The 13538-nt window shown below is 41.5% G+C and overlaps 1 protein-coding gene across 1 annotated transcript in view; it reads left to right on the top strand.

Annotated features, from left to right (window-relative positions):
- The window catches only part of CCDC13 (coiled-coil domain containing 13), a 36127-nt gene that overhangs the window by 7070 nt on the left and 15519 nt on the right, over positions 1-13538 (top strand). The window contains exons 5-11 of the mRNA XM_056338215.1: positions 2028-2170; positions 5282-5368; positions 5634-5750; positions 6968-7072; positions 8800-8964; positions 10736-10912; positions 12552-12758. Coding sequence (XP_056194190.1) covers positions 2028-2170; positions 5282-5368; positions 5634-5750; positions 6968-7072; positions 8800-8964; positions 10736-10912; positions 12552-12758 — 1001 coding nt within the window. The remainder of the gene's footprint in view (positions 1-2027; positions 2171-5281; positions 5369-5633; positions 5751-6967; positions 7073-8799; positions 8965-10735; positions 10913-12551; positions 12759-13538) is intronic.

The raw sequence follows: 13538 nt of genomic DNA, 5'->3' as shown, positions 1-13538 counted from the left end.
CACAGGGAATGGCATGTGCGCTTTAAGGTCTGTGCCTTACTCTTTCCTTCGGTTTCATGAGATGCAAAATTTGAATACAATTATTTATAATAGTATTTTATAATGCTATATACTATTACGACCACTGGTAGTCAGACAGGTCAGACCGGAGGTGCAAAATATTGTTACTAATAATTGTCATGTCCCTTAAAAGAAGTATAATGCTCTTTTGGGGTACACAGTGATCTCTGTTCCTCACACATCATCTGCAAACTTGCTATTATTGGCACAAAAAAATGATGATTCATAGAAATCATATTTTGGAAAACTTTCTGTTAATATCAAACAGCAATGTTGCAGCTTTCTCTGCTATGTAGTGTTAAATTCCTTATTCAGGCTCCTTTTGTTTGCCTGAGTAGGGCACATGCAGGATGCTGGCCGAATGCAAAGTCCAGCTTCTGAAGTGGCTTGGGTGTCCTTTGGAAACTGAACTGTGCAGGATGCACCTCTTCCACTGGGTGCCACTGTTGTTCAGGTCAGCCGTGATGACCAGGCTAGTAGAGAAGGGGGAAACCAGCCATAGGCAGAACTAAATAACACTTCAATTACATCTTAATTCTTACAAACTATCTGTAGCTTGTATGTAGAAGTGATGATCAGTTACTACTACTGGGTCAGGACCAGGAGCCAGATGTCCTGCTTCAGCTTCTCTGGCTGACTGCTATGCTAGCTTGCAGCAGTTTGCCCCATGCCTCTGTCTTCCCTGTCTGCGTTGTGGCAAGAGACTTGCCTACAATGCTTGGGAATTAAAAGCTTTGATTAAATGTGTGCCGTGCATTTGAAGACCATCACATGGAAGCACCAGCCTGGCTTTTGGTTAGTTTAGTACTTACTGTGATCCTTAGCAGCTGTTATTTATCATGAAAACTAAGGAAAAAGTAACCTCTCGATAAGAGGGGCAACACAGATAAAGGAGCGAGAAAAATGGAAATACTTTTAAAAATAATATTCTCTACAAGGTTTTAAAATAGTGATATATTCTATTCTTGGCTGTATTCTGCATAGCCCCTTTAATGTCTCCAGGGGTTTTATGGGACTCAGAATTGACTTGATTGATCTGTCATCTTTGCATTTCACCCTGGTTTTTGAAGAATCTTCACAGGTACCAGCAGAAAATCATTACTTCAGAGCACTCAAGGAGGATGAAAGTGTTAAAAAGAATGACAGCAGATGAGTTCGAACTTTGTATATCCCACCAAGGATTTGTTATTGCAGGCTGATATTCATTGCTGAGGTAGAGGTTTCTGTGGACATTGTATGCAATTATATTGATTTTGCACTTGAGTGAGAACTTTTCTTCACCTATGGGATGTTAACAAAAGTGAAGTGACACACAAGCCAGTCCTGTGGATTACTTTATTTGTGACACTAATCAAAGCCTCTCTGATAAGGAGGTGAATGAATTGTCTGTTTAAAGGAGCAGTTAGAAGAGTAATACAGTAAGGCTCCGTGTATTATCACAAGGGACATATAAATAGGCACAGTGAAATTTCCTGGATGTTATATAGGACACAACTGTAATAGTGTGCCTGACCTTTTAGGACAGATGTCTAGAAAAGTTTGCACCTCTGTTTCAGCAATTCCTCCAGCAGTAAACAACCAGCAAAAATAGTGTTGTCTTTTTCTGTAATATGCCACAAAACCCTGTTGATAACTGTCCTTTACAGCAGTGAAGAGGAAACACCTCTACCCTTTCTATGTAGTAATGCTGTACGACCACCCTTGTGGCCTTCTGACATGTGGCTGTTGCTTAAGTGTAGAATGGCTTTGCTAGCTATAATGTGATGCTGACTCAAAGGACCAAGCAATCCAGCTGGAATCACTGATGCCTCTTTTCCCTCACTTGTTCATTTCAGTGCCTGGCACAGCTCTGAGAGTAATGGATTAGACAATAAAAGTACATTGTGCACTGGACAGAGAACAAAAGCATCATCTATTCTGAATCTTGCCTGTAAGATATGTCCTTTGCTTTTATGTATACTTTGCAGGGACGTCTGGTTTAGCTGGAGATGTTGCAGCTACTAAAATAGTTGAATTGGCCAAAAAGAATCGTGAGATAATGGCTGAGACTGAGAGTGAAAAAGCCAAAGTGAAGCAACTGAATAACAAAGTCAAAGAGCTGGAGAGAGAAGTGAGCCATTTTTCTTATTTTCTTTTTATGTGCTAAAACATAGAAATCCAATTTTTGGGCTAGAGGATTTGTAGAAAATTTGATTCATGATCCCTTTTTGAATTTGCTCTTACATCCACACTTGCTTTGAGTTCTTGTAATTTCTGTCCATGATAGGAGAGAGGGATGTGTGCCCTCAGCTGTTTTCACCTTTGCAGAAAGGAGGAGCTAGGAAAGGATACCCATAAGTTACAATAAGCGAAAGATTTATGAAATAGCATTTAGGAATTTTCACTTGTATTTGAAGCACAGAGACTTTTCTAGCAGTATGGCAATGATATTTTTCTGATTTTTTTTGTTGTTGTTTTTGTGAGGAGGAGCAAATTTCATAACATTGTCTGTCTTTCCCACCTTATTTATACCAGTAATTAATTAGCACTCTATTCTTCCAGAACTGAGACAGTAACAAGCAATGTCACATAAGACAGCAAATCTTCACTCAGGCAAATTCATTTTTCTGGTGTAGTATAACTTTTTTATGTGCTAACCTTTCACAGGAATAATTCTACTCAAGTGACTGCTGAAATGCAAATTAGATGCCCTGATGTCAATGTTTACTTTGTTCGTTGGCTACTATTGCTCTTCCTTACACAATACTGGTAAAATTTGAATAATTTTTAATGCTTTTTTCCTGCATTTTGCTTCCCTAGAAGACATCATTTAAATAGATCAGTAATGTTTATCATGCTGACAGATGCATTTTGACTCCCATCTTTCACAGTCAGTTACTATCATGAGTCATGCATCTATCTGAATTGTACCCCAGTTACCTGAAAGATCAAGAAATGGTAGATTAAATTTTTGAGACCTCCTGCATAAATCCAGAGTGTTCTGGTCAGAGAGATCTTGTCAAACAGTTGGCAGGCTGGCTAAGAAATACCAGGGGTAGCTGGGGACTCACAGAATCACACAAGTAGGGTAGCAAGCCATGAATAATTTCAAGAAAAATCAGCTTGGTTATAACCCCCTACTGCAGAAGCGTAATGACTATTATTCAAACAGAAACTTAAAATATCGTCAGATATTGACCCCAAAGAAAGGACTGCAGACGCTTCAGGAAAGGAAATCAAACTCAAAGCAAACAGACATGTTCAAGGTGCAATAATTTTTGGTCAAAGCAGAGATGGACACTTTAGATATATATTAATCTTTCTTTAGATACCAGCACCATCAAAATCAGAACCAAACACAACGACCTGTCCCATCTGAGGTAAAGGTGAACCACAGCGTGAACCCGACTGGAACCATGCCCTGATCAGTCATTTGTATTTTCTCACAACTTCATTTGGGGAGGCTCTTCTCTAAACTAATGGTCACTGGCTGCGTTTCTGGATTGTACTTGGTTGGTAGGACTATAGGAAGATGGAAAAGACGGGTAAAATTAAAGCAACGTTTGACAGTGGGAGGTATCTATGAAAAATGTTGAATGATGAAAGAGAAGAGCTGTCACAGACAGGAACCTGCAGTGATTCACATCTCTTTAGTAACTCTTAAGCTAAGCTGGATCACTGTCTAGACACACTCATCTTTTTCCATAGATTGTAGAAAGAACCAAGACACCTAAAGTGCCATTCAGTTGCCAACATATAAGTGTGAAAGTTCAGTCTGAGATGCCACTTGACATCTCGGATGCCCCTGCAGGGCTGTTAGATGTGACAGGACTGGCAGTCCTGGTGCAGCAGCTGAAGGCCTGCTGAATACCTTCAGATGCCTTGAGTGGGACTGGACAGCTGTGGGTGGGCAACAAAACAGAGTCTGCAGTCAGTCCATTCATTTGATGTAATGTAGAGAGCTGAAAGTTAGGCTTCCCTGAGTGTATTTTTTCTTTGTACAGATACCCACACTGAAAACAAGGAACGTCTTGATTTGTGAGTTTAGTCACATACCTATGCCTACTTCTAGATAGATGCCTTAATATCTGCAAAATTAATTGTGGTGTTGGCACCTTACAAATGCATCACAGTATGCACTTTCAGCAGTAGAAAACACTGTTATTTTACATAAATATTTGCTCTTTGCTTGTATGAAAACTGAAATATGTGTAAATCAGAAGTGTTTTAACATGACTATGTTCCCACAAACAAAAGGAGGTGTGGCCATTGAGCAATCACTTAGCAAAGGGTGATACATGTAAACAAAGTCTGCAAACGGATGTTTACAGACAGCTTCCTTAGAATTAGACCTAGAAGCTGCCAATGCAGCTGAAATTTCTCATTCTCAGTCCATTGACTGAAAGTGTATGAGCTGAAGAGAAAGGGTGGCCTAACCATTGATTTGCTTCCAAGGAAAGGGTGACATTGAAGCTGGCTCCAAGTTACACTCTGTGTTTCCCCAGATATCACTTTAATGAAGAAGCTATTCCTTAGAGATTTCTTTTGTTCAGAAATAATCAAGATTTTCCACCCACCTCAAAGAATGAAGTCTCAGCCCTTTGAAGCAACATTTCCTGGCCTTTTCCAGCTCCAAATTCATTGCGCTTCCGTCCAGTAAGAAGTCTTTGCAACCTTAGCACAGGACATGGTTCGGAGCAGGAGCAGCTCTGTGTCTGCCTGCCTTTGCTGTGGCAAGCAATAAGGGAGACCTGTTCTTCACGGGTTGAGAAATGCTTCTTTAGAGCTACCAGCTAAAGAAGAGCCTTAACATTATTACTAAATTGCAGCTATAGGGCGTTAGGTAGTTGTTTCTCCTTTTACATTCTTCTGCTGAGTAAAACTGTGTTTTTTATGAAATATCCTGTACTGTACTGGATTTGCGTTTATGTATATAAACACTTATTTTATAAACCTATGGTGACAAAATCCCCCAGAAGTCTGGATAACTTACCCCATCTCAGCAACTCAGAGGCATTTTCAGTGAAGGTATTTCACAGTAAAATAACACATGCTTCTTTGGGAAGCATTTCAGGAAAAAAATTTATGCTTTCCTACTGATTCTGTTTAAAAAAAAGGGACAATGAAAGAGTCTTTTTTTCTAGAGTAAATAAATGTCCATGATGTAACTTTTTTTGCTAATTAATATTGCACGGAGGTATAATTTTCACTGTATTCATTCTATAATAACTATTTTTTCCAGCTACAGACAGCTGTAGAAAAAATACGTTCTCTTGGTGGTGATGCAAGAATCGAGCAATCAACTCTGAAGATGACGGAAGGAAACTTGGTATGAATTGTAATTGAAGAGAGGAAATCAGAAGCTGATACTTAGTTCTCTTCTGTTGCACAGCCGTTTCCTTATGACAAGGGTGTATCCCTGTCACTAGTTTTGTGACCAAACTGCTCTGTTTATATCTCCCCTATACCCCCAACCTTAGGGAAGGCATGGGTCTGGGAGGGGATTCAGTGATCCTGATGAATCTGTGGATCTGAATCGCTTTGGGTTTTTGCTGAGGATTCTGTTCTTAACAAGTACATTCTTCTCTTCGAAGGCTGAAAGTCCAGAGGTGAAAGCGTTGCAAGAAAAATTAACCACAGCCAACTTTAAAGTGATAGAGTATCGTAACCAACTCCAATCTACAAAACAGGAACTGAGAATGATCCAAAAGGTACTGTTGCAGGATGCAGTGTGTGGCTGGGATCCTGTGCAAGAGGTATATGCTTGTGAAATCAGGAGGCTTCTTTTCTTTTGAGCTTTGATTAGCCTCCAATAAAGTATTATATATCCAGTGAACGTTAAGGAGGTAAGAAAAGGTGTGCATGCAGTGGTTGCATTGGAAGGGTATGCACATGGACACACGGATTTATGCTCTGCCACCATAGCTGAATGACTGTGTCTGTTATTTCTATAGCTATGATGGGTACAGATTCTTTAAGGTTTGGAAGTCCTGGTTCAGCAAAATAGGTTTGTGATTGACTTGAAGCATACATTCAGGCCCATTCTTCCTTTCCAAAACATTTAATTATGTATTTACTTTTAATGTAGGCTTCAGTCCCATGGAAGTCAATGGGATTAAAGACTGTGCTTGAACTAAAGCACATTTAAACAGTTTGTTGGAGTGACATCCAGAGTAACCTTTTCCTCTTTGATTCATCATGGATTTTGAAGCATTACTATGTGCTCTGTTTCATTACTTTGCATAGGAGAGCTGCAATGCAGATCAGAGTAGAGAATATGGTCCTAAAAATAGAACTCTGCTGACCTTTTTATAAATAATTTAAATGCTCTTCATACTAACTTTAGCTCTTGTTAATATGGCTGTGTCAGAATTGTGCAAGACAGATTGGCTTAATCTCTGATTGCAAGGGTGTGTATTAAGACAATATCTCTGCTCTGTTCCTGTTTAAGATCTGGTTAAGTATTCATTGTATCAAAAATAATTACATATGTTGAAAACTGTTAGTAATGCTTAGTAAACCTTGGTGATGAATTTGAAATCCTCTTTTTTTGCAAAAGTAGCACAGTTTGACACTTGGCTATACAGCTAAACAGTACAATTTGACACTCCTTATGGCAAGCAGGAAAACATGGATTCCTATTTTTAAAAAAGCAAAGAATAATATTCAAATCTATCACTGAATTACCTACCTCAACAAGTAAAACGATTCATGTTAGCCAAACTCCTCCTACCCACCAACAATCTATATTGTAATAATGATCTGAAAGAGCTTACAACACATGAGATACTGAATATCAGATGCAGGCCGCTATGTGCAGATAACAGTGTTTTGTGTTTACTGCTAGAGAGAGCAGCTTTCCCTCTGCTTTCCCCAGCACATGTGTTTAAGCCTGGCCTTATTTCTGATGTTAATCCCTTTTTCATAGCTTTTAGCAAATGAAGTCGGGGAAGATGTGAATATTCAAAATCTCTTGACCAATTCTGGCAGCTGGCGTGGACGAGCCCAGCAAATTCTTGTTCTCCAAAGCAAGGTGAGTTAAGACCCTGCATGGTGCCATGTAAGCTGGGTGCTGGGATGTTCTTTCTAAGTATAGATATTACCTCAGTTTAAGGTAAAGATTTTGTTAGTCTTCATTAAGTAATTCCTAACATCTATACTTGCTTATAAGGTGTGTCCCGGTACAGTGTTTACTGCAACTACACGGCCAGTCTTTTCTATAAGAAAGTAACTGTTAGAATAAAACACTTTCTAGTAATTCTGTAGTAGTTTTTTGAGGTGGGTGGACTGTGTGTGTGGTGGTGGGGAGTTAAATTTTAAATATATGTTGATATGTGCAGGGTCTTTCAGAGTTCCTGCAAACTATGTTAATTAGTCTAGTGCAAATACGCAAGCTTCAGTATTTAAGCTGGGAATCTTCTGCATCTGTGTCGAAGGAGAGAGTTCAGTGACCTTGGAGAGCTATGGCAGCCTAGTTAGAATCCCAGGATGTTTTGAACGTGCCTCTCTCCACTGAGTACAGAAGGAGCCCTGTCAGTGTCTGTGCTCTGACTTAGACACCTTTGTTCAGTGCCCAAAGTCAGATGGGAAGAATTGAGGCCAGATAAGATTTTCAAGTTGTTCCCTCAGGAACCTCAGTAAAGTCTTTAACTCTTGAATCTTCTGAAAGGCACAGTCTAGCTGAAATGTCAGCTCAAGACAGGGAGGCAGTTTTGTCTGCATCTTAAAACTTCTTTCCAGCAATTTGTTACATATTTTTCCTGGTTTTCTGCTGTTTAATTACCTCTTTTTTTTTTTTTCCCTTTTTCTTTTCTTTTCCCCACTCTGATTGACTGAAATTGTTAACCTCTACTTTCCCTTGAGCAAATTACACTTTCCTTCCATTAGACCCCCTAGCTGGGATTCATCTGAAGACTGCACATACTGTACTCTGCTATAATGTAGAAATTTCTTTCTGAGCCAGTCTCCCCAGGGCCCTTCTGTAGTCAGTGGGAATCTTGTAAATACAGTCACTGGATCAAAAGTGAGGTAGGTGCATCTTATCCTAGAAGACACATCCAGAGCAGGGCAGAGGAACTCTGCTGGAGCAGTGCCCATTTCCTTCTACAGACTTTAAAAGAAGTCTGTAGTGAATAGCTGAGATGCAGGGGCTGAGTTCACTTGACTACACATAGGTGTCTAATGCCAGCCAAGATGCTGTAGGGTGTCCCTCTGACCTCTGGCCGTCTCTCCAGGGGAGCATGGATGTCTTGTAGATCCTGCATCATACATGTCTCCAGTATCCCAGGGCACCTAAAACAGTGCTAGGTACCTAGCTAGACTGTACCTTTGATTGTGGACATCCTGGACAGTGATTCTGCTAAAGACCAAGATGCTTAAATGTATGTGGGTGTCTGCCCTTTCAGAAGAGATCTAAGATATTCTGTTGCCCACACATGTGTTTGGTGGCATTCAAGATGCTTTGGAGTATCTGTCTGGCCTCCACATGTGGCTGTAATAAGGCACAGATCTTTCATGTGTCCTGAATCTCCTGTAGGTCTGGTGTCATACCTCCTCCCTGCACAGATGCCCTAGACATCTGCATGTTTGTTAACAGCTAACAAATTTAAATTTGAACGAACAGATACTGCTCTGTGTTAGTTAACCACAAAAATGTCAAGACGTAATGCGTTGCTGCTCCCTTTGGTAATGTCCTCTTTGATGCTGAACGCCTGTACTTCTGGTAAAGGCTCTGGGTAAGCTGTCATTATTGTCCCCTAGGTTCGAGAGCTGGAGAATCAGTTGGGTCAAAACAAGAGCAGAACATCACTGAGTGAGATTGATGAGGAATTGCTGGCACTTAGTGATCCAAGGAAGTTGTCAGCCCAAGAGAAGAACTTGCTGAAGATTCGCAACTTGGAAAAAGAAAAGAAAGAAACTTTGGAGGTAAAAACCTGTGAGCTGACAGAGTCCTGTTTGGGTATATAGTGTGTAATAACTTGCCTTATCTTCAGGGTATATGTTACAGCCTACCCAGAGACCATTTCAGAAACCCACCTGATCTGCTGGAGGAAGTTCTGCTGCACTTTACAGACTGAGCAAAAGGTTTCCATGCTTGTTGTCTGTATTGCACTCTTGTATGGCTAGGCATCCCTCTGTGGTACAAGATTTGGGCTTCCCCTCTGCTTCATGAATGCTGTGTCAGATGCATCCATTTGGCCTGCAATGTGGCCAGCTGATAGGTGATGTTGGAAAGAGGGAGAGAGGCTCTGGGTTGCAATGCAGCTGGTATTGGCTTTATACTGAAGGCATACATAGGAAGAAGCCCTGCTCTCCAAACTGTGCAGCATCCCTCTCGCCCTTGGGCCAGATGTGCATTCTTCATGCAATGTTAAATATAAACATCCCCCTCACACCTCATATATCTGTATGGCTGTGGCCTTCTACACTTGAGCAGAATGAAGCTGAGAATGACACCAGACACCCTCTAAGAGGCATTCTGAAAATGGGTCTTACCATTCATCTATCACATGTAGCTGCTACAAAAATAAACAGACATCCAGTGCTTAGCAGTGGAGAGAGGCTATAGCCAGTGGCATATGCTGTAAACCCTGAGATGGGAAGGATATGTAGACCTGTGTCCACAAGAAATGTGGGTAGTTGTGGTCAGCTACACACACTCAGGTTAGAAAAGCACATCTCCCTTTGTGCCTCTGCTGTATTCACTTCTGTAGAGGCCACCTGGCACCATCCCAGAGCTTGATTAGCTGCTGCTTTTCTCACCACAATTTAACCATGCAACAGAATGAGCAATGAGGTGATACACACCTTTTACTCTGGGCCATGAAAATGAAAGAGGAGATTTATAGCTACAGGCACACAGCACAGGGAAGGCTTTCCTCAATAACTGTAATCTGTGTGATTCTACTTCTGCCTCTGTGTTTCGGGCTCTGTTCACAATAACTTCCCCTGTACTTGTCCATTAGTACTTAACTGCTAGCGTGCTCTCCGGCCAGTTTCATCTAGGTGAAGGCACGGCTCAGGGAGCAGCATATGCCAAGGACAACTTCTACTAGATAGTGTGTGTAGTGGAATGAAGCTGGGTTAATTAGCACTGATAATATACAACTGTGGGTTGGCTTCAGGGGTGGCGGGTTGGTCGATGTAGATAAGGTGCAGCTGTGGCTGGTTAAGATGTTGGGCAGCCAATAGAAAGACAGCAGCCAAGGAAGAATCAGGAGGAGAGAGAACACACGCTCTGGATGAGGCGAGATGAGAAGGCAGCAGAGAGACTGTATGAAGGGTATGCTGGTATGAGATGGTAGAAGACCTTGTTTCAGCTTGATAGTCTGGAGAGTGCAGCGACAAGTGTGGCATCACCACCCTGTACCTGGAAGGAAGAGGGTTTCTTGGTGGAGAATGGTGAGGTGAATGAAGAAGCAGGAGCATACCAAATCAGGTTTTAACACAAAATTATCACTTACTTCTGGCACACACTGCACTAATCTAGTCCACTTGTATTTCTGAGCAGACCATTTTTTGATGCTGGCAAGCAGGCAGCAAGTAATAGCATTTGTAATTTCTACTGACATGGTATGCCAGTCACATTTTTTAGATTCTGCCAGGCAATGTGTGATTCCTTTAGCTCACTAAAGCACCTGGGGCTTGGTGATAGGCTTTAACTGTCATTTCCTATGATGTGTTTTTGTCACTACAGAAACTCACTGGGGAACACGATGCTCTCCAAAAAAGTCACGAGGAAGTGAAAAAAAAATTTGACGCATCAAAAGCCAGGAACAAGATATTGTGCTGTGAAGTGAAAACCCTGAAGGGACAGATCATAACCTTGCTGGAGAAAGGAAAACACGACGATGAGCTCATAGACACCTTGCTGGTACAGTCTGACTATTACTGTTGGTCCCAGCCCTTGCAGATCAGCCTTCTTTCTATAAGTGATGAAACATGATGTCATTTAATGACATGATGATGCAGGCAACCTTAGGGTACAAAAGAGCCTGATGAATCAAACTGACAGCCAGAGGTTTCCTAGTCAGCTAAAGCCCTTCTGCATTTTGGATCAGATCTCATGTAAAAGGCTGCAAGACAGCACCAGGTGTGACCCAGCTGCAGTTAAGTGGCTTTAAGCTGAAATAGGATTGTCTAGTAGGTAGAAGGGCTTCATTCCTGACCTGTGAAGCTGGACTGTATTCTCTGTTCAGCTTTCAGCTTCATTTGTAGATTTTTTTTTTCCTTAGAATGCCTGCACTTCCCTTAGAATGCTTGCACTTTCATTTGTTGGTTTACACAGCCCAAAACACACAAGCTGAACCATGGGCACTAAGCCGTGTGCACATTCATTTGCAGTAGCTGGAGCTGAGAAGATTTGGCCCCTTCAAGACAAAGAGTATTATCAGAGACTCCAGATGCAGTTACACTGAAATAAATGGCTGCTGTCATGGGATTGCAGGATCAGTTTGTTCTGCCATGGTTCTAAATGGTCTTCCCCGATTACAATAATAATCATTAAAAAAAATTAGAAAATATACTACTTCTTTAGAAGGCTTAGTTCTGCGTTTCCTGATCCAGCTTCTCACAGGTTTCAAATCACTTCCATTTCCTTGCTTCTGTTCATAGGTTTTAGCTAAGATATACTTATGACTAAGCTGGTATTCACCTTTCTTGGCAGCCACGGGGAATATGGGTACTGACCAGAAGATTAAGCAGATTACAGAGGAGCCAAATAACAGTTGTTACTTTTGCCAAGTCTGAGCATTCTCACTGAAATTATTACAGAAAGATGCGAGTTTACTTGAGAAGGAATGGTTAACCTGCTTTTATCCCTTACATCAAAGAAGCACCTTGCTTGTAGTTTGTTGGCCTGCAGAATAAACTATCCAACAGGAATTAGATTTGTCAGCATGAGAAAAACTCCAAACCCCACTGGTAAAACAGCCAGCCTCATAGCTGTCATCTCATGCTACCCTCATCTTTTAATACCACTGTCACACAATCTGATCGTGTTCTAACTCCACAGAAAGCACATTGACATCTTTACTTTTATCTAATTTATGAAAAAGTCACCTTTGTCAAAGGCCAGACTCTCTTGATCTCCTTTCTGCTACACTCAGTAGCAAAGCTGCCAGCAAACTGAATCTCTCGGTTGCTCAGGTCTTTTCTACTTGCACCGTCCAAGTCACTAAAATCTTGATATGACAAGCAGGGACCAGTGGGGACAGAGTCCTTGCCCAGCTGCATGTGTCTGGGCATTGCAAGTAGATGTACTGTGCAGTCCTTTCAGTGCAAAATGCTGAGAACAAGGCAAGTTGATCTCATGCTTTAAACATTGGATCAAATTCTTGGAGTAGCACTAGTGACATCAGTGTGCTTACACCAGGGAATGGGTTTGGCAGGGCAGTGGTTTGCCCTAGCATTCCTAAATGGGTATTTGTCTTGGAAGGTGAAAACATCCAGGGGGTCTTAATAATCATTGTGTACAAAAGTGGAGATCTCACTCATTGTTTCTATTTTATCAGATCCAGCAGAAGCAAATGCAGGAGATCTTAAAGCACTTGAGCCAGCAGGATGAGAAGAACAAGGAGTCCCAGCAGATGCTAGGGCAGCACTTGAACAGTGAGGTTCAGCAACAAAACTGCCTTATAGAGAAGCTCAGACAGATGGTGGCTGAACGAGAAGCAAAGGTTCAAGAGCTGGAAGAGGAGATTAGGCAACTCACACTTCAGGTAGGCAGTCAGAAGAAATTAACTAGAGGAGCACACTTTGTAATTGTTTTAGATCTGCTCTTCCACTTCCTTCTCCCTTGTTATCTGAGATGGTTGCTAGGTTGTGACACTTAATACCGGTCCTACTGACAGTCTCTCCCGATGCAATGATAAAGCAGGAATTCTCTCTTGTAACTCTTAAGCTTCTTTCCTGTTTGTACATAACTTCAAGCTGTTTAAGCAGCAGAAAACAGAAATATCAATCACATCCGCACGTGCCTCTATGTCAGGACTGTCACATAACAGACAGCAAGGGTTGCACTGCAGTGGGGACTTCTCAGTATTCAGCATCCTTGGCTGCTGACAGAAGCATGCAAGGAAACATAGGTGAAGCCAACATCAGCCACATCCCTTTAGGGGGTGATGGGACCCTTAGTAAGTTACTCTCATTTCCCACTGCAAGCTGCTTCAAAACCTTCCATAGATCTCCAAGCTATTGATACAGGTCTGATAGGCCTCAGGCATATGGAAATTTCATTGTACAGATGAAAGAATTTGGAAGGCTGGCCCCTTATGGCTACTATGTCAAAAATGTTTTCAACTTTCATGGTCTCGTGTTGCCAACTGACAGAGGCAAGATGGTACTACTGCCAGCGCACAGGCATGGGAGTTGAGAGGCAGCCACTAACTTGCCAAAGGTTTCTTGTGTGGTCTGACATTTGCAGTCAGGTTTTGCTAAAGGGCATTTAGGCATCCAGTTCCCATTGACATAAAACCCTACAGGGTTATGCTGAGATTGTG

This window comes from Falco biarmicus, chromosome 4 (genome assembly GCF_023638135.1).
Source record: "Falco biarmicus isolate bFalBia1 chromosome 4, bFalBia1.pri, whole genome shotgun sequence".
Classification (NCBI taxonomy): Eukaryota; Metazoa; Chordata; class Aves; order Falconiformes; family Falconidae; genus Falco; species Falco biarmicus.
The sequence above is the reverse complement of the archived record's forward strand: the minus strand, read 5'-3'. Positions and strand labels throughout refer to the sequence as shown.